Source organism: Anolis sagrei, chromosome 11 (assembly GCF_037176765.1).
Source record: "Anolis sagrei isolate rAnoSag1 chromosome 11, rAnoSag1.mat, whole genome shotgun sequence".
Classification (NCBI taxonomy): Eukaryota; Metazoa; Chordata; class Lepidosauria; order Squamata; family Dactyloidae; genus Anolis; species Anolis sagrei.
The window spans coordinates 22,508,921-22,535,905 of NC_090031.1; the positions used below are offsets into that span (position 1 = coordinate 22,508,921).

A 26,985-nucleotide genomic window follows, 5' to 3' on the forward strand; every position below is an offset into this window, starting at 1 on the left:
CTTCATTAACACACAGGTTAAAGCCGAAAGCTGTGTGGGTAGACGGCACAATGCTTGGAAACTGTGTGTGCGTGGATGGGATCTGAGTTAAAAGGCTGGAACGTCACCCTTGATAGGGTATTATTTGGTGGGTACGGCTGGTTTTATTTTATTTTTAACCCCATCTTTAAGTAAATTACATAAACATGGAATTCTAAAAATTGAAATAGGAGATTTAGCCTGCGCACTTATAATTCGCTTGCATAATGGCACTCTAAATTTACCGTTTTGAAAGGGTGCCGGTGGCCATAAAACTGATAATCTGAGCAGTACTGAGGGAAATGGCTCTCGAAAGGGATGGGCTTCGGCTGCTGCCCGGCAGCGAAAACCTGCTTTGCCTGCTTCAGGTTCAGTGTCCCCAAGTAGACCGCTCTCTGAAACCCTGGAGAGAGACTCCTGAATATGGAGAGTATGTGCTGTGTGCTTTGAGATCTGTGTGTGTGTGTCAGGGAGATGTTGTGCTTGGATGATTTCCCCCTCTCTTTAAACCTTCGAAGAGATGGGTGTTAGAGTAGCTCAGACCCAGTTAATTTACCACTGAAAAATGTACCACTGAGAAATTATCTATATAAATAAAAATGTAATGTTCGTTTGTGGGATTAACATAACTCCAAAACCACTGGACGAATTGACACCAAATTTGGACACAAGACACCTCTCAGGCCAACGAGTGACCATCACTCAGAAACACTGAAAAACACAGTAGAAGAGACTTAAATAGCAAGAGAAACCCCCCAAAATTACATTACAACACATGTGCAAAAAACTATCTATCTATCTATCTATCTATCTATCTATCTATCTAAATGTAATGTTCATTTGTGGGATTAACAGAACTCAAAAACCACGGGGGAATCGACACCAAATTTGGACACAAGACACTATGTCCTTCTCTCAAAAAATTCCTCCCAAAAAACAATAAGACCTTTAAATTTTAAAAAGGAAAAATAGAACACAGCGCATGCGTGCAAACCCAAGGAACTCCCAGATGCCCCCTCTCCTCCTCTTCTTAATCAGAGGCTGAGTGGCCATCTATCAGGAGTGCTTTGATTGTGTTTGTCCTTTATAGCAGAAAGGGCTGTACTGGATGTATTGTGCATAGGAATTTGTTCATTTTCCCCCCCAAATTATAATCCTGCCCTCCAACAATTTGAGGGACTATGACCTGGATTCTTGTTTGGCCAACGCTGCGTTTGGTGGTCCCTATGTAGACTTGTCCACCTCTGCATGGTATACGGTAGACTCCTGCAGAAGTGAGAGGATCCCTCTTGTCCTTTGCTGAATGTAGCATTTGTTGGATTTTCTTGGTGGATCTGTAGATAGTTTGTATGTTGTGTTTCCTCATCGGCTTCTCAATGCGGTCAGTGGTTCCCTTGATCTTTGGCAAGATCCAAATGCACTGTTTCCAAGATGCAAGCTTTCTTCTCCTTGGATTTCGTTGAGAGCATGCCAATCCCTGCATATTTCCAATTTCCTATTCCTGGACTGCAACTCCCAGCAATCTTCCAGATAGATAGATTAGATAGGGATAGATAGATAGATAGATAGATAGATAGATAGATAGATAGATAGATCAGGTGGACTCCTGGGAGTTGCAGTCCAAGAATAGGTAGAGAAGGAAGAAAGGAGAGAAAGAAAAGGGAAGGGAAAAGGAGGGGAAGGAAGGTTAGAGGAAGAGAAGGAAGGAAGGAGAGAAAGAAAAAAGGGAAAAGGAGGGAAAGGAAGGGAAGGAGGTCACCTCTAGATTGGACTGTTGTAATGCGCTCTACGTGGGGCTGCCCTTGAAAACGGCTCGGAAATTCCAACTGGTCCAACGGTCGGCGGCCAGGGTGTTAACTGGCGCTGCTTACAGAGAGAGGTCAACCCTCCTGTTTAAGGAGCTCCATTGCCTGCCGTTCATCTTCCGGTCCCAATTCAAGGTGCAGGTGCGCACCTACAAAGCCCTAAACAGTTTGGGACCCGCCTACCTGCGTGACCACATCTCCATATATAAACCCACGCGTTCCCTTCGGTCATCTGGAGAGGCCCTGCTCACGATCCCACCTGCGTCGCAAGCGCGTTTGGTCGGGACGTGGGACAGGGCCTTCTCTGTGGTGGCCCCCCGACTCTGGAACTCTCTCCCCAAGGACATCAGACAAGCCCCAACATTGGCAATCTTTAGGAAGAGCCTGAAGACCTAGCTGTTCCAGTGTGCCTTTCCAGATTAGGAAACTCCTGGCATCATGTACCAAATGCACTTTGTAAGAGACTAGGATTGTCTGCACATTGCACCTACCTCCAAAAAACCTCTACACACCTCCTGTCAAGTTCAGCACTTTTACATTTTGTCTATTACATTTGGCCCGGCCTTTTAGATTTTAAATGCGTCGTGGTGTCATTGTTTTTAGTGTTTTATTGTTTTGCTTGATATTTTATTATTTGCTTATGAGTTTTACTGTTATATTTGTATGTTGTTGTTGTTGGCGGCCTTGGCCTTTGTAAGCCGCATCGAGTCCTTCGGGAGATTTTGCGGGGTATAAATAAAGATAATAATAATAATAATAATAATAATAATAATAATAATAGAGAAATGAAGGAAGGAAGGAAGGAAGGAGAGAAAGAAAAAAAGGGGAGGAAGAAAGGAAAGAGGGAAGGAAGGAAGGAAGGAAGGAAGGAAGGAAGGAAGGAAGGAAGGAAGGAGAGAAGGAGAGAGAGAAAGAAAGAAAGAGAGAGAGAGAGAGAAGGAGAGAAAGAGGGAAGGAAGTTTGGCCACAGCAACACGTGGCAGGTACAGCTAATAGCATTATATTTGCAATCTTATTAAGCACAGCACACTTGCGTAGTGTAGCCTTTGCTGTCCTGTATCATACTATTATCTTATCCTGTTTCTCTTCTTTTTTTCCCAGTAACTGTCCTTCTCTCCTGGCGGCTGCATTAGCCCGGGCCACAGCAGATGAAGTCCTGCAGAGTGACCTCTCCGCCCTCTACTTGCCCAAACATTCGGACAGCCCTGATGGGATCATACGTAAGTGCCTCTATGAACTATGTGGATGTTAATGTGGCAGACAGCCCTCTCTCTGGACTTTCAAATGCCTGTGGTGGAGGAAACACGTAACATCTGGGATGAAATTGTCCCATTTCTTGGGTGGTGGGCAGTATGGTGTATGGGGAGGGCATTGGCAGGGTTTGAGCTACATGTTCATGCTGCTCGCTATAACCTGTAATGTCCTTAGAGGGAGGGCTTTGGGTGACTCCTCAGCTCTGTGAGTTAAAGCTGTTTGTGGAGGTGGGAGCCTGTCTGTGGAATTGGGCACCCCAGCCCACATAGGTAAAGGTTTTCCCCTGACATTAAGTCCAGCCGTGTCCAACTCTGGGGGTTGGTGCTCATCTCCATTTCTAAGCCAAAGAGCCGGCGTACACACATACATATTTTCACTTTTATTAGAGATTAGCTGTACCTGCCACGCGTTGCTGTGGCCAACCTTCCCACCCTCTTTCTCTTCTCTCTTTCTCTCCTTCCTTCCTTCCTTCCTTCCTTCCTTCCTTCCTCTTTCTTTCTTTCTTTCTTTCTTTCTTTCTTTCTCTCCTTCCTTCCTTCCTTCTCTTCCTCTTCCCTTCCCCCCTTTTTCTTTCCCTTCCTCTTTCTCCCCTTTCTTCCTTCTCTACCTATTCTTGAACTGCAACTCCCAGCTGTCCTCCTGATCAATCTACCTACCTATCTACCTATCTATCTATCTATCTATCTATCTACCTACCTACCTATCTATCTATCTCTATCTAATCTATCTATCTGGGGGATTGCTGGGAGTTGCAGTCCAGGAATAGGAAATTGGGAATATGCAGGGATTGAGATGCTCTCAAAGAAATCCAAGAAGACAGCTTGCATCTTGTAAGCAGTGCATTTGGATCATCCTCCTCTCCTAAAGGGCCTGGTCTACGGGATGCTGGGAGCTGTAGTCCGGAAGAGAGTGTGGATATGCTATTTTATATTTTGTTTGCCAGGGGGAGTCATTTTTGCGCATGCTCTGTAGCGTCCTTTTGCTTTTTGGGGGTTTTCAGTCCCGTCCGCTGTGTTTTTCAGTGTTTTTGTGTGTGATGGTCACTTGTTGGCCTGGTTGTTGTATTGTGTCCGAATTTGGTGCCAAATCGTCCAGTGGTTTTTGAGTTATGTTAATCCCACAAACGAACATTACATTTTTATTTATATAGACTAGCCGTTCCCTGCCACACACTACTGTGGCCCACATGGGGGTTCTGTGTGGGAGGTTTGGCCCAATACTATCAGTGGTGGGGTTCAGAATGCTCTGTGATTGTAGGTGAACTATAAATCCCGGCAACTACAACCCCCAAATCTCAAGATTCTATTTTCCCCAAACTCCACCAGTGTTCACATTTAGGCATATTGAGTATTCCTGTAGAGCTTGGTCCAGATCCATCATTGTTTGAGTCCACAGTGCTCTCTGGATGTAGGTGAACTACAACTCCAAAACCAAAGGACACTGCCCACCAAACCCTTCCAGTATTTTCTGTTGGTCATGGGAGAACTGTGTGCCAAGTTTGATTCAATTCCATCGTTGGTGGGGTTCAGAATGCTCTTTGATTGTAGGTGAACTATAAATCCCAGCAACTACAACTCCCAAATGACAAAATCAATTTTTTTGAGTGATGGTCGCTCCTTGACTTAGTAGGTGTCTTGTGGCCGAATTTGGCAGCAATTTGTCCAGTGTTTTTTTAGTTATGTTAATCCCACAAACGAACATTACCGTTTTATTTATATAGAGAGAAGATAATATGAGAGAAGATACAACCTTCTGCGAGCACAAGGTTGAGAAATGACTAGTTTGTAAGCATGGCTGCCTTTCACATCCTTTGCAGGTGAACGAAGCAGATTTGTCATTGTTCTGGCTGAGCAGCCCTCATTAGTTCCAAATTGAGATCTCTTAAACTCGCATAAATATTTGACAGTCTCCAAGGAAATGTTGACGTTTTTCAGACTAATCACCTGCACAGAATATTTGAGGAAGCTGCCCTGCTCTGAAAACCTTGGTGCGCAGAGCCAAAAACACCTTGATGTGGCAATGAGTGGACTGGAAACACGGATCGTTGCCCACAACCTGGTGGCAGATGGTAGTGTACCAAAACATAAGAGCCATCATAGGCCAGCGGCTAAGATGTGCCTCTGAATCGAATCCCAGCTGGTGCCAAGCTTCTTGGGAGACTCGGAGGAAAACTGCTCCTTTCGCTTCCACTATCAAAATATAATACTAATAATAATAAACTACATATATTTATACTACACTAGCCGTCCCCTGCCACGCGTTGCTGTGGCCCACATGGGGGTTTTGTGTGGGAGGTTTGGTCCAATTCCATCGTTGGTGGGGTTCAGAATATTCTTTGATTGTAGGTGAACTATAAATCCCAGCAACTACAACTCCCAAATGTCAATATTTTATTTTCCCCAAACCCCACCAGTGTTCACATTTGGGCATATTGAGTATTCGTGTAGAGTTTGGTCCAGATCCATCATTGTTTGAGTCCACAGTGATCTCTGGATGTAGGTGAACTACAACTCCAAAACCAAAGGACACTGCCCACCAAACCCTTCCAGTATTTTCTGCTGGTCATGGGAGAACTGTGTGCCAAGTTTGGTTCACTTCCCTCGTTTGTGGGGTTCAGAATATTCTTTGATTGTAGGTGAACTATAAATCCCAACAACTACAACTTCCAAATGTCAAGGTCTATTTCCTCCAAACTCCATCTGTGTTCATATCTGGGCATATGGAATATTCGTGCCAAGTTTGGTCCAGATCCATCATTGTTTGAGTCCACAGTGATCTCTGGATGTAGGTGAACTACAACTCCCAAACTCAAGGTCAATGCCCACCAAACCCTTCTAGTGTTTTCTGTTGATCATGGGAGTCCTGTGTGCCAAGATTGGTTCAATTCCATCGTTGGTGGAGTTCAGAATGCTCTTTGATTGTAGGCGAACTATAAATCCCAGCAACTACAACTTCCAAATGTCAAGGTCTATTTTCCCCAAACTCCATCTGTGTTCATATTTGGGCGTATTGAGTGCTTGTGCCAAGTTTGGTCCAGATCCATCATTGTCCACAGTGCTCTCCGGATGTAGATGAACTACAACTCCCAAACTCAAGGTCAATGCCCTTCTAGTGTTTTCTGTTGATCATGGGAGTCCTGTGTGCCAAGATTGGTTCAATTCCATCGTTGGTGGAGTTCAGAATGCTCTTTGATTATAGGTGAACTATAAAACCCAGCAACTACAACTCCCAAATGAGAAAATCAATTTTTGGAGTGAAGGACATACATTGGGTTGTTGGGTGTCTTGTGTCCAAATTTGGTGTCAATCCGTCCAGTGGTTTTTGAGTTCTGTGAATACCACAAACGAACATTAATTTTTTATTTATATAGATAATAGTGTGTGGATTCACCCATTAGGTTCTTGTGGGTTTTTTCGGGCTATAGGGCCCTGTTCTAGAGGCATTTCTCCTGACGTTTCGCCTGCATCTATGGCAAGCATCCTCAGAGGTAGTGAGGTCTGTTGGAAATAGGACAATGAGTTTATATATCTGTGGCTGGGGTGGGGCAAAGACCTCTTCTCTGCTGGAGCTAGGTGAGAATGTTTCAACTGACCACCTTCATTAGCATTTGAAGGCCTGGCTGAGCCTGGGAAAATCTTTTGTTGAGAGGTGTTAAGATGTGCCTGGTTGTTTCCTCTCTGATGCGAACACTGGTGGGGTTTGGGGAAAATAGTGGTTCCAGCCATGAAAGCCTTCGACAATAGATTCACCCATTGTTTGCTTTCCGTAACTCCTTCTGCAGACTTTCCTAGCAAAAGCATCCCCACTGCGAAGGAAAACTGGCTGGAGGGGTCTCTTGGAATTTGTGTCATGATTGTTTCCTGGGCGGAAAGCGGGGCCAAAGTGGCACATGGCATGGGCAGGATGCCAGCTGAGTCAGCCCTCGTGTGCCACTGCAGCATGAACGATTGATGAGTAATTTACATCTGCATGGGGGCGGCCAGGTCACGGAGGGTCTTTTCAAACACCTATCCGGAATTGTAATTATTGATGATGCGCTCACCACAGGGAGGCTGCGTTTCGAGAGCGAGCGCAGCAAACGGGCACCTTCTGCCAGGGTCTTCCTTTGATTGCCAAGCTTCCCTTCAGAAGAAAGAAGGGCACTGTCTCACGTCAGCTTTGCACATTTCAGAAAATCCCACTAAAGCTCCGACGGGGAGGAAGGAACGTGTGTGCTAAATGTGGAGCTTCGGCGTTTCCACTCGTTTCTGCCCACTCTAGAAGAGCCGGCAAATCCCCATGCTGTCACTCAGGAGTAACTAGCGTGGCCTGCTGCCAGGAAGGCATCTTGGGTGGGTGTTAGTACACGAATAGGAAAGAGCAAGCGGTACCCACACCGAGGGGCGCAATGCTACAAAGCTACCAAGGAAGTACGCATGTTCTTACAAAATAGCTTGCGTTGGGACCAAAAAGATCCCAGTGAGGTTCTGTAAGAGCTAGACATGACCAGGAAGATTTCCTGAATCCTAGACACCTAAAATTATGTAGTGAAAAACTGAATTAAAAACAATAAAAAGGGCTTCTTATGTCAGTAGAAAAAGGAAGAACAAGGAGGCAATACGGCCTCTTCAAGTAGAAGATGGGGCAATGCTGACAGGGGGAAGAACTAGATGAAGTCTTCTGCCAACAGTTGACCAAACAGGCACAGAGAAGAGATGTAGTAGCCATGGGCGATTTCAACTATCCCGATATTTGCTGGAAAACAAACTCGGCCAAGAGTACAAGGTCCAACAAATTCCTCGCTTGCCTTGCAGACAATTTCATGGTCCAGAAGGTAGAAGAGGCAACAAGGGGATTGGCTACTCTTGATCTCATCCTAACAAATGCGGAGGACCTAATCGATGTGGTTGAAGTGGTCGGATCCTTAGGGGCAAGTGACCATGAGCTCCTGCAATTTGAGGTACAAAGGAAGGCCGAAACCAAGACAAGTCAAACCCGCATTTTGGACTTTAGGAGAGCAGATTTCCAAAAAATGAAGGAAATGCTGAGCAGCATTCCATGGACACAGATACTAAAAGATAAGAGAGTTACGGATGGATGGGAATTTCTCAAGAGTGAAATACTCAAGGCACAATTGTAAACTGTGCCAACAAAGAGAAAAAATAGGACAAGTGCAAAGAAGCCAGAATGGATGTCCAAAGAACTTCTAACTGTGCTAAGACACAAAAGAGACATGCACAAGAAGTGGAAAAAGGGAGAAATCACCAAAGAAGAATTCAAACAAATAGCCAACACCTGTAGGGAAATGGTCTGCAAGGCTAAAGCAAAAAACGAGCTCAGGCTTGCCAGGGACATTAAAAACAATAAAAAGGGATTATTTTCTTATGTCAGTAGAAAAAGGAAAAACAAGGAGGCGATAGTGTCTCTTCGAGGGAAAAGGCAGAACTACTTAATGCCTTCTTTGCCTCGGTCTTCTCACAAAAAGAAAGTCATCTTCAACCTTAGCAAGATGGAGTGGGTGAGGGATTGGAGGACATCCAACCCCAAATTGGGAAACAAGTCATCCAGGGAGTTGAACTCTAAATGAGTTCAAGTCCCCAGGGCCAGATCAACTACACCCAAGAGTATTGAAGGAACTAGCGGAAGTCATTTCGGAACCATTGGCAACCATCTTTGCGAGTTCTTGGAGAACGGGAGAAGTTCCAGCAGATTGGAGGAGGGCCAATGTGGTCCCAATCTTCAAGAAGGGAAAAAAGGATGACCCAAACAACTACCGTCCGGTCAGCCTCACGTCAATACCAGGCAAGATTCTGGAAAAGATTGTTAAGGAAGCGGTCTGCAAACACTTAGAAACAAATGCAGTCATTGCTAATAGTCAACATGGATTTATCAAAAACAAGTCATGCCAGACTAATCTGATCTCTTTTTTCGATAGAGTTACAAGCTGGGTAGATGCAGGGAATGCCATGGATGTGGCGTACCTGGATTTCAGGAAGGCTTCGACAAGGTCCCCCATGACCTTCTGGCAAGGAAACTAGTCCAATGTGGCCTAGGCAAAACTACGGTGAGGTGGATCAGTAATTGGTTAAATGGACGAACCCAGAGGGTGCTCACCAATGCTTCCTCCTCATCTTGGAAAGAAGTGACCAGTGGAGTGCCGCAGGGTTCTGTCCTGGGCCCAGTTCTGTTCAGGATCTTTTGACTTAGACTAAGGGCTAGAAGGCAGGATCATCAAGTTTGCAGACGACACCAAATTGGGAGGGATAGCCAATACTCCAGAGGACAGGAGCAGGATTCAAAACGATCTTGACAGATTAGAGAGATGGGCCAAAACTAACAAAATGAAGTTCAACAGTGACAAATGCAAGATACTCCACTTTGGCAGGAAAAACGAAATGCAAAGAGACAGAATGGGGGACAATGCCTGGCTCGAGAGCAGTACGTGTGAAAAAGATCTTGGAGTCCTTGTGGACAACAAGTTAAACATGAGCCAACAATGTGATGTGACGGCAAAAAAAGCCAATGGGATTTTGGCCTGCATCAATAGGAGCATAGTGTCTAGATCTAGGGAAGTCATGCTCCCCATGCTCTATTCCGCTTTGGTTAGACCACACCTGGAATATTGTGTTCAATTCTGGGCACCACAATTCAAGAGATATATTGACAAGCTGGAATGTGTCCAGAGGAGGGCGACTAAAATGATCAAGGGCCTGGAGAACAAGCCCTATGAGGAGCGGCTTAGGGAACTGGGCATGTTTAGCCTGAAGAAGAGAAGGCTGAGAGGAGATATGATAGCCATGTATAAATATGTGAGAGGAAGCCACAGGGAGGAGGGAGCAAGCTTGTTTTCCGCTTCCCTGGAGATTAGGACGCGGAACAATGGCTTTAAACTACAAGAGAGGAGATTCCATCTGAACATGAGGAAGAACTTCTTGACTGTGAGAGCCGTTCAGCAGTGGAACTCTCTGCCCCGGAGTGTGGTGGAGGCTCCTTCTTTGGAAGCTTTTAAACAGAGGCTGGATGGCCATCTGTCAGGGGTGATTTGAATGCAGAATGGGGTTGGACTGGATGGCCCATGAGGTCTCTTCCAACTCTTTGATTCTATGATTCTATGAATGACAGACACATTGATTAACTGGACCTATTTTTCCATTGCAAAGCTTAAAGGACTAGAGTTTAGACTTGGATCAAAAGTTATGGGAGTCAATCATGCCAACCAATGATACTAAAATGTACCTTGAGAATTATCTTTAAGAACTAAATAAAAATATGTTTGTTTGTGGGATTAACATAACTAAAAAACTACTGGACGAATTGACACCAAATTTGGATGGCATACACCTACTAACCCAGTGGTTCTCAACCTTCCTAATGCCGTGACCCCTTAATACAGTTCCTCATGTTGTGGTGACCCCCAACCATATAATTTTGCTCCTGTTATGAATCATAATGTAGATATCTGATATGCAGGATATATTTTCATTCATTGGACCAAATTTGGTACAATACCCGATAAGCCCAAATTTTAATGCTGGTGGGGTGGGGCATTGATTTTGTAATGACATGGGAGTTGGAGTTGCTGGGATTTATAGTTAACCTATAATCAAAAAGCATTCTGAACTACACCAATGATGGAATTGAAGCACTCTTGGCACATAGAACTCCCATGACCAACAGAAAATACTGGAAGGGTTTGGTGGGGATTGACCTTGAGTTTTGGAGTTGTAGTTCACCTACATCCAGAGAGCACTGGGGACTCAAACAATGATGGATCTGGACCAAACTTGGCATGAATACTCAATATGCCCAAATGTGAACACTGGTGGAGTTTGGGGAAAATAGACCTTGACATTTGGGAGTTGTAGTTGCTGGGATTTATAGTTCATCTACAATCAAAGAGCATTCTGAACCCCATCAACACTGGAATTGGGCCAAACTTCCCACACAAAGTCCCCATGACCAACAGAAATTTCTGTTGTTTCCTAATGGGCTTTGGTGACCCCTCTGATACCCCCTCACGACCCCCCCCCAGGGGTCCCAACCCCTAGGTTGAGAAACACTGTACTAACCCAAGGAGTGGCCATCACTAAAAAAATGATTTTGTCATTTAGGAGTTGTAGTTGCTGGGATTTATAGTTCACCTACAATCAGAGCTTCCTTCTTTGGAAGCTTTTAAACAGAGGCTGGATGGCCATCTGTCAGGGGTGATTTGAATGCAATATTCCTGCTTCTTGGCAGGGCGTTGGACTGGATGGCCCATGAAGTCTCTTCCAACTCTTTGATTCTATGATTCTATGAAAGAGCGTTCTGAACTCCACCAGTGATGGAATTGAACCAAATGTGGCACACAGGATTCCCATGACCAACAGGGTTTGGTGGGCATTGACCTTGATTTTGGGAGTTGTAGTTCACCTTCCAGAGAACACTTTGGACTCTGGACCAAACCTGCCACGAATATTCCATATGCCCAAACATGAACACAGATGTAGTTTAGGGGAAATACACCTTGACATTTGGGAGTTGTAGTTTCTGGGATTTATAGTTCACCTACAATCAAAGAGCGTTCTGAACCCCACCAACGACAGATTTGGGTTCCTGAATCAGAACCCCCGCAATAGATGAGGGAACACTGTAGTTTAGGAAGGCTGCATTAGATTAATACTTATTCTCTTCAAATAGCTATTCAAATAGAAGAGAAAAAAGAAAATCATGTGCACCTAATCCACATACTTCAGCTCATGCATGAGCAAACTTGGGCCTTCCAGGTGTTTTGGACTACAACTCCCACAATTCCTAACAGCCTCAGGCCCTCTCCTTTTCTTCCTCAGCCACTTATGCCTGCTTTAGCTCCTTAGTTTCGGTTTCTGAATGAATTTTCAAAAATATTTTCCTTGCTTCTTGTAGAGGTACAGACTGAGAAGCTGGCCCGCACGGTGTTCAGCAAACTCCACGACACCTGCAGCAGTTGGGTGAAAGACTTCCCCCTCCAGCAGAAGCCCCACCGTTATTATGAAACGTCCATTCATGCCATCAAGAACATGCGGCGCAAGATGGAGGACAAACACGTGTGCATTCCAGACTTCAACACCCTCTTCAACCTTGAGGTACAGAGTCCTTGGAAGAAGGTGTGCCTCACAGGGGGTGCATTTGAGATAGGACAGAGACCCCTGGGGTGTATTTTTCAAGAGAAGGATAGTATCCGTTGCTGCACCGGCCATTAAACCTACTAAGATTGAAACACCTGATGGCCCTAAAACAGTGGTTCTCAGCCTTTTTACCAGGGACCACTTGTCCAGGGACCATGTTGACTAGGGGCCACCTTGAACAGGGGCCACTTTGACCAGGGGCCATTTTGACCGGGGACCACTTTGACCAGGGGCCACTTTGACCAGGGACCACTTTGACCAGGGACCACTTGAACAGGGAATGCTTTGACCAGGGACCACTTGAACAGGGACCACTTTGACCAGGGACCACTTTGACCAGGGACCACTTGAACAGGGACCACTTTGACCAGGGTGCACTTTGACCAGGTACCACTTGAGCAGAGACTACTTTGGGACCACTTTGACCAGGGTCCACTTTGTACAGGGGCCATTTTGACCAGGGACCACTTGAACAGGGACCACTTTGACCAGGGACCACTTGACCAGGGGCCACTTTGACCAGGGACCACTTTGACCAGGGACCACTTGACCAGGGACCATTTGAGCAGAGACCACTTTGGGACCACTGTGACCATGGTCCACTTTGAACAGGGACCACTTTGACCAGGGACCACTTGACCAGGGACCACTTTGACCAGGGACCACTTGACCAGGGACCACTTGACCAAGGACCACTTTGGGACCACTTTGACCAGGGTCCACTTTGAACAGGGACCACTTTGATTAGGGTCCACTTGACCACTTTGACCAGGAACCATTTTCCAACATTAATACAAAAAGGGTTACGAATCAATTTTTGGTCAACTATAAATTCGGTTTGGTTATTTGGGGTGCAGATTCAGAATATTGCATTGGATAGACCACATCAACTCTAGTTTCTAATACAAAACACATTCCATCCAGTAGTCGCCATCTGCTCGCCCACAGAAAGAGCTCATGTGGTAGTAGATACAGCGGTATATAAGCAAAGTAAATAAATAAATAATAAATAAATAGTAGTAATCCTTCATGGGTAGTCAGTCTCTCCCCTGTCGACATCTCCATTGACTCAGCACTATAAGAGTGCTTCACGAAACCAGTCGCTCTCATTGCTGCGCGGTTTCGAGGCAACAGTGTAGTAATGGTGAGGCCGCGGACCATATTTTCGTTCCTGCGGATCACTGGTGGTCCATGGACCACAGGTTGGAAACCACTGCCCTAAAACAACTATATTGAGAACTGTAGCCCAACATAATACCCATGGCATCCACTTATCCTTGCTCTCACTGGTCCTGCAGGACCCTGCTCAACCTGTTCTTTATCTAAAGTAGCTTCTGTCCATGTTTAAATGCAACCTGAATCTGTAAAGCACGTCTCTTTCTGGATTTTCTCATTTCCATTTTCTTCCCTCGGCAGGATCAAGAGGAACAGGCTTATTTTGCAGTGTTTGATGGGCACGGTGGAGTCGACGCTGCCATCTATGCTTCCATTCACCTCCATGTGAACCTGGTGCACCAAGAGGCGTTCCAGAATGACCCCGCAGAGGCGCTTTGCAAAGCCTTCCGGGTGACAGACGAGCGCTTTGTGCAGAAGGCAGCCAGAGAGGTACACAAGCATCAGAAATGTGGGGCAGTGGTGGGCTGTGGGACTGGTCAGCAACCTGATCTACTGTGTTCTTAAGGAAATGGCGAGGCACACTTTAAATTATGAGAGTTATCCAGAAAGTAAGGTTACAAGAATGAATGAACCAATTTTAATCAAACTTACATGGAGTGTAGCATAGGTATTACATTATTTTTCCACATAATCCCCATTCAGTTCAATACATTTTGTCATCTGTGGGATAAGATTTTGATGCTTGTGTCATAGAAGTTTCCCTCCGTCTTTTTCAGCCAGTTTTTCACTTCAATTTTCACCTCCTCGTTGTCAGAAAAGTGTTTTTCACCCAGGTGTTCCTTCAATTTAGTGAACAGATGATAGTCACTGGGTGCAAGATCAGGGCTGCGAAAGAGATCCCAACCCAATGAAGTCAACTACTCTTGTGTTGCATGAGTAGTGTGCGGATACATTGTCATGAAGGAGACAGACTCCCGCCCTCAGCATCCCACAATGTTTGTTTTGGATGGCTCTGCGAAGTTTTTTCATGGTTTCACAATATATTCCATGCCCATTTTGTCACATGCTGTCCTAACATTACGTCCTCTCGATAAACTGAAATGATTTCATGATGAATCGCAGCGGCGTTCATGACCTTAGCATTTAGGTAGCATATTACAGCATGAACTTCACACTCAGAGAAAAGGAATAAGGACGCTCATCTCTAACCTTCACCACAATGCCAGTTGATGAGCTACTGACGACTGGCACTGCTCGTTGCCTTCCGCTGAATTCCTGCTACACGGCAGTGAGACCAACTTCCCCTGCAAAAATTCCCCATGAAAGTTATGTGGCTTGGAACATTACTATCCGGATATCCCTCACATCGCTCGGAACTTCGCACTTGGAGAGAAACAGAATGAGAAGGCTGAGAGGAGATATGATAGCCATGTATAAATATGTGAGAGGAAGCCACAGGGAGAAGGGAGCAAGCTTGTTTTCTGCTTCCTTGGAGACTAGGACGCGGAACAATGGCTTCAAACTACAAGAGAGGAGATTCCATCTGAACATGAGGAAGAACTTCCTGACTGTGAGAGCCGTTCAGCAGTGGAACTCTCTGCCCCGGAGTGTGGTGGAGGCTCCTTCTTTGGAAGCTTTTAAGCAGAGGCTGGATGGCCATTTGTCAGGGGTGATTTGAATGCAATATACCTGCTTCTTGGCCGGGGGTTGGACTGGATGGCCCATGAGGTCTCTTCCAACTCTTTGATTCTATGATTCTATGATTCACCTCTAACCTTCAACACAATGCCAGTTGATGAGAGACTGACAACTGGCATTGCTCGTTCCCTTCCGCTGGCTTGCTGCTACACGGCAGTGAGACCAACTTTCCCGCAAAATTTTTCCACTGAAGCTATGTGGCTTGGAACATTACAATCTGGATATCCCTCATATAGCTTGGAACTTCGCATTTGGAGGGAAACAGAATGAGGATATTCGTCCCTAACCTTTACCACAACACCAGTTGATGAGCAACTGACAACTAGCACTGCTCGTTCCCTTCCGCTGGCTTCCTGCTACATGGCAGTGAGACCAACATCCCCCGAGAAAATTCCCCACGAGAGCTACGTGCCTTGTAACCTGGGAGCCTTGTAACCTACGTGCCTTGTAACCTGGGCTGGGAGGGCCTTCGCACAACTAAGACTCGTGCACCAACTGCGACCGTACCTTGAGAATGTGGATCTGGCCAGGGTGGTCCACGCCTTAGTCACTTCCAGATTGGACTACTGTAATGCACTCTACATAGGGCTGCCCTTGAAAACGGCCCGGAAATTTCAATTGGTCCAACAGGCGGCAGCCAGGTTGTTAACTGGTGCTCCTTACAGAGAGAGGTCAACCCTCCTGTTTAAGGAGCTCCACTGGCTTCCATTCATTTTCCGGTCCCAATTCAAGGTGCAGGTGCTTACCTACAAAGCCCTAAACAGTTTGGGACCTGCCTACCTGCTCGACCGCATCTCTGTGTACGAACCCACACAATCTCTTCGTTCATCTGGAGAGGCCCTGCTCACGATCCCACCTGCATCGCAGGTGCGATTGATGGGGATGAGGGCTTTCTCGGTGGTGGCCCCTCGACTCTGGAACTCTCTCCCTAAGGACATCAGGCAGGCCCCGTCGCTAGCTATCTTTAGGAGGAGCTCGAAAACGTGGTTGTTCCAGTGTGCCTTTCCAGAATAAGGAAACTCCTAGCACTATGTCCCAACGCACTTTATCAGAGATCCAGGATATCTGCATGCCCATCCCCCCTCCAAACATCCCACCTTGTCATGCCCAGCACTTTTTAATTTTAATTATTACATTTGGCCCGGCCATTGTTTTTAATTGCGTCATTAGATGTTTGTTAATGTTATTGCTTTGTTTTTTGTTTTTTGAGTTATTGTGTTGTTGTTGTTGCTGCCGTTTTTATTGTTGTATTTGGGCTCGGCCTCTTGTAAGCCGCACCGAGTCCTTTGGGAGATGGTAACGGGGTACAAATAAAGGATTATTATTATTATTATTATTATTATTATTATTATCCATTAAAACTGTACATTGGTGGTTTGGCACAACCTGATAACATTTGTTTATTGCTCATATTGAGAGCAGTAAATGAATGAATTGCTTTTTACTCCTCATTGCAGCAACCTGCTTAGTTGAGCCGTGTCTGGAATACATAAAGCATCTCTCTGTTCATCTTCACAAGATTAGTGATCTTTTTTTTTCCCTCCAGAGCTTGCGGTGCGGGACAACAGGTGTCGTGACCTTCATCCGGGGGAACATGTTACATGTGGCCTGGCTGGGAGACTCCCAGGTGATGCTGGTAAGAAGAGGTCAAGCGGTGGAATTGATGAAGCCTCATAAACCTGATCGAGAGGTAAGAGCTTGCTTGAGTCTCCTGAAAAACACACTGAAAAGGGGAATGATGCTCACAGGACGGTTTCCCTTTGCAGTCAGTCTCAAACAGCCAGACTTTAGCTTTCCAATTGCAGTCTATGGTTGTTACAGCTATGATGATGATGACGACAATAACAAAAACAAACAACACTTTATTTGTATTCTGCCATATCTCCTCGAGGGGACTCAGAGCAGATTCCAGCATATATACAGACATAGGCTGTGCTGGTATGGCCGTAACAGAAGCTCAGGCTTTATTTACTTTGTATTAAATGCTTGTTTGCAGTCCAAGGTTTCAGGGACTCTGCAGATAGGTGGCTTCCTTTGGTTGCAGTCATAGGGTAAGTCATCTGTCCATCATTGTTAAGTTTTGGTTCCGCCCCTTGCTCAGGGCAATTGGGAAGGGAAGGGAGCCATTTTTAGTTAGTCTCAGCAAGGAAAGCTAATGTACAGGACGTGTGCAAGCTTCCCTTGTACAAAAGCTTCAACCCTTAAGACTTTCCGGGGGAAAACTTCCCATACAGAACCCCCATGACCAACAGAAAATACTTAAGGCCATCCAGTCCAACTCCCTTCACCAAGGCAAGAAATATAATCAAAGCTCTCCTGACAAAAAGCCATCCAGCCATAGATATAGATAGAAATATATGATTCATACACATAAGATATAGTATCATAGATTTGAAAGGGACCCCTAAAGAAGGACAATGATATGTTGCACGTTCCAGAGTAGGCAAACCAAACAATCTCCACATCAACACTGACAAAGAACCAGCAAGAAATGCTGTTTATCCACAAGCAGAAAGACATTACTGTGCTGGTACGGCTGTACCAAGAGCTCCAGCTTTATTTTCCTTCTGTTACCTGTTTTGCAATCATAGGGCAGGGCTCCTGTCCATCATTGTTAAGTTTTGGTCCCGCCCCTTGCTCAGGGCAGTTGGGAAGGGAAGGGAGCCATTTTTAGTTAGTCTCAGCAAGCAAAGCCAATGTACAGGATGTGTGCAGGCTTCCCCTGTACAAAAGCTTCAACTCTTAAGACCAGGGGTCCTCAAACTAAGGCCCAGGGCCGAATGCGGCCCTCCAAGGTCATTTACCCGGCCCTTGCTTAGGGTCAACCTAAGTCTGACACGACTTGAAAGCACACAACAACAATCCTATCTCATCAGCCAAAAGCAGGCCCACACCTCCCATTGAAATACTAATAAATTTATATTTGTTAAAATTGTTCTTCATTTCAATTATTGTATTGTTTTAAGTGGTTTTTGCACTACAAATAAGATATGTGCAGTGTGCATAGGAATTCATTCATGTTTTTTTCAAATTATAATCCGGCCCTCCAACAGTTTGAGAGACTGTGACCTGGCCCTCTGTTTAAAAAGTTTGAGGACCCCTGCTTAAGACTTTCCGGGGGGGGGGGGGGGTGGGGGGGAACAGTCTTAAGAGTCTCCAAAGATTTCCAGGAAAACAGCCCTAAAGACCAAAGAAGTCCAGCTGGAGAATATCTAAACCTTTACTGGTAGGTCCACTCGGTGCTTCGAGACGCAGTTCGACCCGGTAGCGGAGTTCACATCAGTAAGGGTTAGATTACAGTCAGCCTGGGAGAAGTTAAAAAGGGGATTTTCCATTTAAAGTAAAGAAGTTATTGAAGACAGTTGCCTGTCCTTCGTGAGCAAGTTTAGGAATTCACCAGTTGCATAAAAGCCTGGAATCATTTGTTTAGCTTTACTGAAGACAAGAGAAGTTTCTGTTTGATTGTTCATTGATAAAGAACTTTGTTATACTTCACAAGCCATCTAAAGACTATTTGTGGTGGAAAACCTCTGAGAACTTCTCCTTGGGCTTCCTGCTGGGCAATGGTTGCACGTCCTGTTCTAAAGGAAATTCTTTACAGGCCCAGCGCACGACAGAACATAGGCAAACACTCAATGTCTTTGAAACACAATGAAACACAAATACACAGGCAAAGGCTTCCCCTTTCATTTCTGGCTCTGAATCCATGACTAATGTACTTAACTAATAAACTGAAACATTACACTGCGGGGGTGTCCCTGCACTCAGGTATACATACATCAACATGTTTTGAAGCAAGGACGCTAACCGGCTTTTGTGTTACCTTCCGGTTTAGGATGAGAAGAAGCGGATCGAGGCCCTTGGAGGCTGCGTGGTCTGGTTTGGGGCCTGGCGAGTCAACGGGAGCCTGTCTGTCTCCAGAGCCATTGGTAGGAAATCTAGCTGTCAACAAATTCCCTTCCCCATCTCTTCCTCCTTATTAGCCATGTTTGGTAATGGAAATTTCAATTAAAATATCCACTCATTCGTTTGTGACGGAGACAAGGCAAAGACAGTGCCTTCAACAGTGAAATCTAGGAAGGGGTTTGTGGTCGAAACATCAGGTTTTATGTGGCTATCAAAAAACCCTGTGATATTTCCAAATATAATGTAACTCTGAAGCAGTATAGGATCATGGCTTGTGGTGCTGTTAGCTTTTCAAGGAACTTCATGGGGTCAGTTACAATTAGGGCCCTTGGGTGTAATATGAAATTTGTCACAGGCCGGAACGAAACAGTCTTATCATAGAATCATAGAATCAAAGAATTGGAAGAGACCTCATGGGCCATCCAGTCCAACCCCATTCTGCCAAGAAGCAAGTCTTGGTCTCCTTAGTGCAGCGTTTCTCCTTAGTGCAGCGTTTCCTTAACGCTGGTCTCCTTAGTGCAGCGTTTCTCCTGTGGGTCAGGACCCCCGGAGGGTTATGAAGGTGTGACAGAGGGGTCACCAAATACCATCAGAAAACAGTGTTTTCCGTATTGTCGAAGGGTTTCATGGCTGGAATCACTAGGTTCTTGTGGGTTTTTTCGGGCTATAGGGCCATGTTCTAGAGGCATTCTCTCCTGACGTTTCGCCTGCATCTATGGCACGCATCCTCAGAGATAGTGAGGTCTGTTGGAATTAGGACAATGGGTTTATATATCTGTGAATGGCTGGGTTGGGGCAAAGAGCTCTTCTCTGCTCTGCTAGCTCCAGCAGTGAACATTACATTTTTATTTATATACATTTGTGTTTTTCTGGCATTGAATTTTGCCTTGTAAACCGCCTCGAGTCACCGGAAGGCTGAGAGGGGCGGTATACAAATATAGCAAGTAAATAAACTTCCTGACTGTGAGAGCCATTCAGCAGTGGAACTCTGCCCTGGAGTGTGGTGGAGGCTCCTTCTGTGGAGGCTTTGAAACAGAGGCTGGATGGCCATCTGTCGGGGGTGCTTTGGATGCAATTTTCCTGCTTCTTGGCAGAATGGGGTTGGACTGGATGGCCCAGGAGGTCTCTTCCGACTCTATGATTCTTGTTACCCAGAGGAGAATTCACTGTTTCCCCCTGTTTAGAGACAGGCTCACCCATCTTTGTTTTGTTTTTTTTATCCATTGCCTTTAGGGGATGCTGAGCACAAGCCATACATCTGCGGAGATGCAGATTCCGCTTCCTTGGTTCTGGATGGATCAGAAGACTACCTCATTTTAGCTTGCGATGGTTTCTATGACACAGTGAACCCTGATGAAGCAGTGAAAGTGGTGGCCGACCACCTGAAGGAAAACAACGGCGACAGCACCATGGTGGCCCACAAGTTGGTGGCGTCAGCACGAGACGCGGGATCGAGCGACAACATCACCGTCATTGTGGTCTTTCTCAGGGACATGAATACAGCAGTGAGTGTTAGCGAGGAATCCGAGTGGACAGAGAACTCTTTCCAAGGTGGACAAGAAGACAACGGAGACGATAAGGAGAACCACGGCGACTGCAAGAGGCCATGGCCTCAGCACCAGGTCTCGGCACCGGCTGATTTAGGATACGACGGGAGAGTAGATTCTTTCACAGACAGAACTACTTTGAGCTCAGGCTCCAGGATCAACATATTGGAAGACCCGGGCTGTTTAGATCTTAGGAAAACGGAAGCCAGCAAACAGCAGAGTGCCAAACGCCTGTCCGCCGATCAAGGGTTGAATGCTGGTGTACTAAAGAGAGCAACCTTGGGCCCCAGTGTATCTCTTGAAGACAGTGCATCTCTTGAAGACGGTCAGGGCACTTTCCAGTCCTCCCCTCTTAGTTTGGGCTCCACAAGCCTGCACGCCTGCACCGTGGCGAGCGAGTCTCCGACTTCCACCGGGTTGGAAGGCGAATGGTTCTTGTCCTGGGGAAGAAGAGCTTCCATCTTCTCTCGCTTCCATTTCTGCGACACAAAACGGTGGCAGCGGCTAGCCAGACTCAAGCCAAAGCTCCACCTGCTCCTCTTTGAGCACAGGCCACTTTCCCGCCCGGAAGGATTAACCCTGTGCTCCCCCCCGAGTAGCCTGAACGGGCGCAGGAATAAGCTGAAACGGAGCCGGCTCTGGCAGGGCTTCTCGAGTTGCCGCCAGGGCCACGGGGAGAGCCTTCTCCTGACGCTGAGGCACAGTCACTGTTTACCAGACCCACGGCTGCTCTGGAGCTGTCAAAAATAACACTCTCCCTCGTATCCCCCCCCTGGCTTCTCCAAATAGTTAGGTTAGGCATTCACAGAATGAGAAGTTAACTCAGAGCGAGCATTTCAGAACTCTTTAACACGATTGTGGAATGCCCACTCATGTAAATAGATCCTAGGAATAAAAAAGCGTTTTGATCTCAAAATAATAAAATAATAATAATAATAATAATAAAACGAAGGGCTGGCACGCCAGTCGCACACTAAGCAACGTCACAAACACACTCATCCCTGCTCTTTCCTCCCATACGTCATACACGTAGCTTAGAGCTCCGTCGTTGGCTCATTGTAACTGGAAGCTGCCATTGACTCATTGGACTTAGATAGGAAAGTGCTATTTTTAAAAGAAAGATGCAAAAAAAAAGTGAGTGGTGTCTGTGGAGCAATATTTTCAGGACGAACCTGTTTTTGTAGTTGAGGTGGGGTGGGCTGGGAGGGGAAGAGGCAGGAAGACACGCAGTACAGTTTGCATGGGGAGGGGTCCTTAACAATGAATAGGGCAAACCAGGAAGCTCTGCAGGTATGTTCTTAAAAGCCATATGGGGTTGAAGGACTCCCCAGCCCTTCATGTATATCCAGTAAGATTTTGATCCAGGCATTTCTGAGGGTTATCCGGAAAGTAAGGTTACAAGATTAAAAAAAAAAATAGATTTTAACAAAACTTACATGGATTATAGTATAGGTATTGTATTATATTATTTTTCCCCACAATCACCATTCAGTTGAATACATTTTGTCATCCGTGGGATGAGTTTTTGAAGTTTCCTTCCGCCTTTTTCAGCCAGTTCGTCACTTCAATTTTCACCTCGTCATCGTCGGAAAAGTGTAGTGAACATGATAGTCACTGGGCGCGAGATCGGAGCTGTGAGAGTGGTGGCTTAAAATATCGCAACCCAATGAAGTAAACAACTCTTGTGTTGCATGAGCAGTGTGTGGACACGTATTGTCATGAAGGAGACAGACTCCTGCCGTCAGCAACCCATGATGTTTGTTTTGGGTGGCTCTGTGAAGTTTTTTTCATGGGCTGGCACTGCTCATTCACTTCCGCTGGCTTCTCACTACACGGCAGTGATACCAACTTTCCGAGAGAAAATTCCTCGCAAGAGCTACATGCCTTGTAACCTTACTTTCCAGATATCCCTCGCACAGCACGAACTTTGCACTTGGAGGGAAACGGAGTGAGGACACCATTCTCTAACCTTCACCACATCACCAGTTGATGAGCTACTGACGACTGACACTGCTCATTCACTTCCGCTGGCTTCTCACTACAAGGCAGTGATACCAACTTCTCCAGAGAAAATTCCTCGCAAGAGCTACATGCCTTGTAACCTTACTTTCCAGATATCCCTCGCACAGCACGAACTTCGCACTTGGAGGGAAATGGAGTGAGGACACTCATCTCTAACAATTACCACAATGCCAGTCGATGAGGTATTGACGCCCGGCACTGCTCGTTCACTTCCGCTGGATTCCCACTACACAGCAGTGATACCAAATTCCCCTGAGAAAATTCCCCGCAAGAGCTACATGCCTTGTAATCTCACTTTCCAGATATCCCTCGCACAGCACGAACTTCACACTTGGAGGGAAACGGAGTGAGGACGCCATTCTCTAACCTTCACCACATCACCAGTTGATGAGCTACTGACGACTGGCACTGCTCATTCACTTCCACTGGCTTCTCACTACACGGCAGTGATACCAACTTCTCCAGAGAAAATTCCTCGCAAGAGCTACATGCCTTGTAACCTTACTTTCCAGATATCCCTCGCACAGCATGAACTTCGCACTTGGAGGGAAATGGAGTGAGGACACTCATCTCTAACAATTACCACAATGCCAGTCGATGAGGTATTGACGCCCGGCACTGCTCGTTCACTTCCGCTGGATTCCCACTACACAGCAGTGATACCAAATTCCCCTGAGAAAATTCCCCGCAAGAGCTACATGCCTTGTAATCTCACTTTCCAGATATCCCTCGCACAGCACGAACTTCACACTTGGAGGGAAACGGAGTGAGGACGCCATTCTCTAACCTTCACCACATCACCAGTTGATGAGCTACTGACGACTGGCACTGCTCATTCACTTCCACTGGCTTCTCACTACACGGCAGTGATACCAACTTCTCCAGAGAAAATTCCTCGCAAGAGCTACATGCCTTGTAATCTCACTTTCCAGATATCCCTCACAAAGCACGAACTTCGCACTTGGAGGGAAATGGAGTGAGGACACTCATCTCTAACCTTCACAACGCTAGTCAATGAGCTACTGACGACGGGCACTGCTGGTTCGCTTTTGCTGGCTTCCCGCTATATGGCTGTGATACCAACTTTCCCCACGAAAATTCCCCGTGCCTTGTAACTTTACTTTCCGGATAACCCTCATACTAAACTTTACCTATGTTTCCCCCTCAGTAACATAAAAAAAAATAACAACGAAGGAATACTAAACTTTTTGTGGTTTTTAAAAGAGAATTTCCTGTGGCTAAACCTATGTTGAAATTCAAATAAGCTTGGAGGATGTTTTTTTTTTCAATTTTTGGTGCTTAGTGAGTATGACATTTTAGTCTTTGAAACTGAAAAAGTAATAATAATGTTCAGACTTGTTTGCGTCCAATCACAGAATCTAATAATGCTTAATTCCTTTCCACCGCTTTCTTCTCCCCACTTTTATATCTCAGGTGTCAAAATGATCTGTAAGGCTAATTGAGATAGAAATATGCCGACCTGTGAACTGATAGAGCCTGCGGGTCTGACGCTCACAAACCTTTAACCATCCGTTCCGCTTTCCTGTTCGGAAAGAATCTTGGGGACGATTCCAGAGCGAGGGTCGTTTTTCATTCAGCTACTTGTTGCACTTTGTGGTTTCATCTCAAGAGACACAAAGCCAAGGTAGTAGAGAGATACTGAGAGCCTTATGGGAATATCAATAGAGGGCCTGGAAGTGGCAGGCAGCCATAGCAGCCATGATGGCCAACGGAGCAGAGAGTCCGGAAGTGTGATACGGCAAGGGAAGGGTGAATATGAGGATTGCCTGCCTGTCTCTGTCCATCCTAAGGAGCAAAACAATTCACCAAACCTTAGTGCGCGCCCGGTGGTGCAGTGGGTTAAACTGCTGAATTGCTGAACTTGCTAAGCAGTTCGAATCCAGGGAGCGGGGTGAGCTCCTGCTGTTAGCCCCAGCTTCTGCCAACCTAGCAGTTCGAAAACATGCAAATGTGAGTAGATCGATAGTGCAAGGTAATGGTGCTTCTTGCAGTCATGTTGGCCACATGATCTTGGAGGTGTCTATGGACAACGCTGGCTCTTCGGCTTAGAAATGGAGATGAGCACCACACCCCAGAGTAAGGGGGAAACCTTTACCTTCACCCTAGCATGTCTCCTCTCAGCCTTCTCTTCTTCAGGCTAAACATGCCCAGCTCTTTAAGCCGCTCCTCATAGGGCTTCTTCTCCAGACCTTTGATCATTTTAGTCGCCCTCCTCTGGTCACATTCCAGCTTGTCAACATCTCCCTTCAATTGTGGTGCCCAGAATTCGGCACAATATTCCAGGTGTGGTCTGACCAAGGCAGAATAGAGGGGTAGCATTATTTCCTTAGATCTAGACACTATGCTCCTATTGATGCAGGCCAAAATCCCATTGGCTTTTTTTGCTGCCGCATCACATTGTTGGCTCACGTTCACCTTTCCCAAGATCTCTTTCACACGTCCTGTTCTCGAGCCACGCGTCCCCCATTCTGTTTCTTTGCCTTTCCTTTTTTCTGCCTAAGTGGAGTCTCTTACATTTGTCCCTGTTGAACTTCATTTTGTTAGTTTTGGCCCATCGTCTCTCTAATCTGTGAATATCGTTTTGAATCATAGAATCAAAGAGTTGGAAGAGACCTCATGGGCCATCCAGTCCAACCCCCTGCCAAGAAGCAGGAATATTGCATTCAAATCACCCCTGACAGATGGCCATCCAGCCTCTGTTTAAAAGCTTCCAAAGAAGGAGCCTCCACCACACTCCGGGGCAGAGAGTTCCACTACTGAACGGCTCTCACAGTCAGGAAGTTCTTCCTCATGTTCAGATGGAATTTTGAATTCTGCTCCTGTCTTCTGGAGTCTTGGCCCTCCCTCTCAACTTGATGATCCTGCCTTGTAAACCTTCATCTAAGTCATTCATAAAGATCCTGAGCAGGATCGGGCCCAGAACCCTCCGCTCGTCACTTCTTTCCAAGATGAAGAGGAAGCATTGGGGAGAATCACCCTCTGGGTTCGTTTGCTTAACCAGCTACAGATCCACCTAACCATAGTTTTGCCTGGCCCACATTTGACTAGTTTCCTTGCCATGGGGGACTTTGTCGAAGGGCCACTGTTCTCAACTGAAAAGGCATCAAAACTCATCCCTGCTACAGGCATTTGACCCTCTTCCCAAAGCCCTAATGTGTGGATATATCCCCCTGGATGATGGACAGCTCATCCATCCGGCGATCCCTCCAGGAGGGAATCTGTTGCCCGTTCCTAGTGTGGTCTCGTACAAACACCTCGCAAGTCTCCGTGTCCTCTCTCATTACATCGTGGTCGAGTACGCAGGATCCATTTGTGAGGCAAATCTTCACCCCCGTCCATTTGAAAAGTAGTTGTTCTTGGTCCAATATATGCTGCTCAATTCTACACACTTGGCAAAACAAAAAAAAAAGCAGTGCTTTGTGACATGCCGTGTTTTTTCTCAATGCCACTGGTGATAGGAAATAGTCCTCTTCGGTTCAATCTCCTGTGCCCTTATTTGCTGCTTGCTGCTGTAAGCAATAAGCTCCCCCTCCTCCCTTGAAATTAATGATATCTTAATGTTCTGTATCATGTACTTTGATCCTCTAGCCGGTGAGAATGTACAAAAAAAATAACGAAAAAAAAGAGGTATCTAATTGTATTTATTAACTTAATGTCGTTGTCTGTAAAGTGTTTTGTAAATCTGTGTAATTTTACTAGTGGTGACCTTTGCATAACACAACCCTTTCCAATAAAGGACAGAAGCATCCCTTGAGTCCACACAATCTGCATCAGCTCCCTGAGATGTGTAGGAAACACAGTCAGTAGAGGAGACGGAAAGAGTATTGTCGAAGGCTGTCATGGCCGGAATCACTGGGTTGTTGTAGGTTTTTCGGGCTATATGCCCATGTTCTGGAAGCATTCTCTCCTGACGTTTCGCCTACAACTGTGCCAAGCATCCTCAGAGGTTGTGAGAGCTCACAACCTCAGGATGCTTGCCGTAGATGCAGGCGAAACGTCAGGAGAGAATGCTTCCAGAACATGATCATATAGCCCGAAAAACCTACAACAACCCAGTTCTGAGACTGCTCCAGGGTCTGTTCACTGTGAGTTTCCGAGGGATTCCTCGAATCCCGCTCCAATAATCTCCATTCTGATGCAGAGTGTTGATCAATGGAATGGCAAAGCAGAATGTCATGGATACTTTTCCGTTGCACTAACCAACCACTGTATTTTTTAGAGAGATAGCCATATCCTTTGAAGTGCCATCAGTTGTCCTCGTCCCTGGAGAAGCCTGGGGGAGACTCACACACGTGTCTCCCCGAAAGCAAAGCAAAACGGGGAAGAGCATGCAAGTACGACAAAGAGAAGACTCACCGAGTCTTTGGCAGAGCCACATTCCTCCTCCTGCTTGCTGCCATTCGCAACCCTAAAGTGGCAGCTGCCATTTGCTCCTACCCTTCCAGTTCAGGGCGTTCAGTCTCATCTACAATA

The 26,985-nt window shown here is 46.0% G+C and overlaps 1 protein-coding gene across 1 annotated transcript in view; it reads left to right on the forward strand.

The window, feature by feature from the left end:
- Positions 1-22,263, forward strand: part of PPM1E (protein phosphatase, Mg2+/Mn2+ dependent 1E) — a 139,613-nt gene extending 117,350 nt beyond the window's left edge. Inside the window, exons 2-7 of the mRNA XM_067472015.1 lie at positions 2,925-3,043; positions 11,961-12,160; positions 13,619-13,807; positions 16,563-16,706; positions 18,852-18,945; positions 20,156-22,263. Coding sequence (XP_067328116.1) covers positions 2,925-3,043; positions 11,961-12,160; positions 13,619-13,807; positions 16,563-16,706; positions 18,852-18,945; positions 20,156-21,219 — 1,810 coding nt within the window. The 3' untranslated portion in view covers positions 21,220-22,263. The remainder of the gene's footprint in view (positions 1-2,924; positions 3,044-11,960; positions 12,161-13,618; positions 13,808-16,562; positions 16,707-18,851; positions 18,946-20,155) is intronic.
- The last annotated feature ends 4,722 nt before the right edge of the window (positions 22,264-26,985 follow it).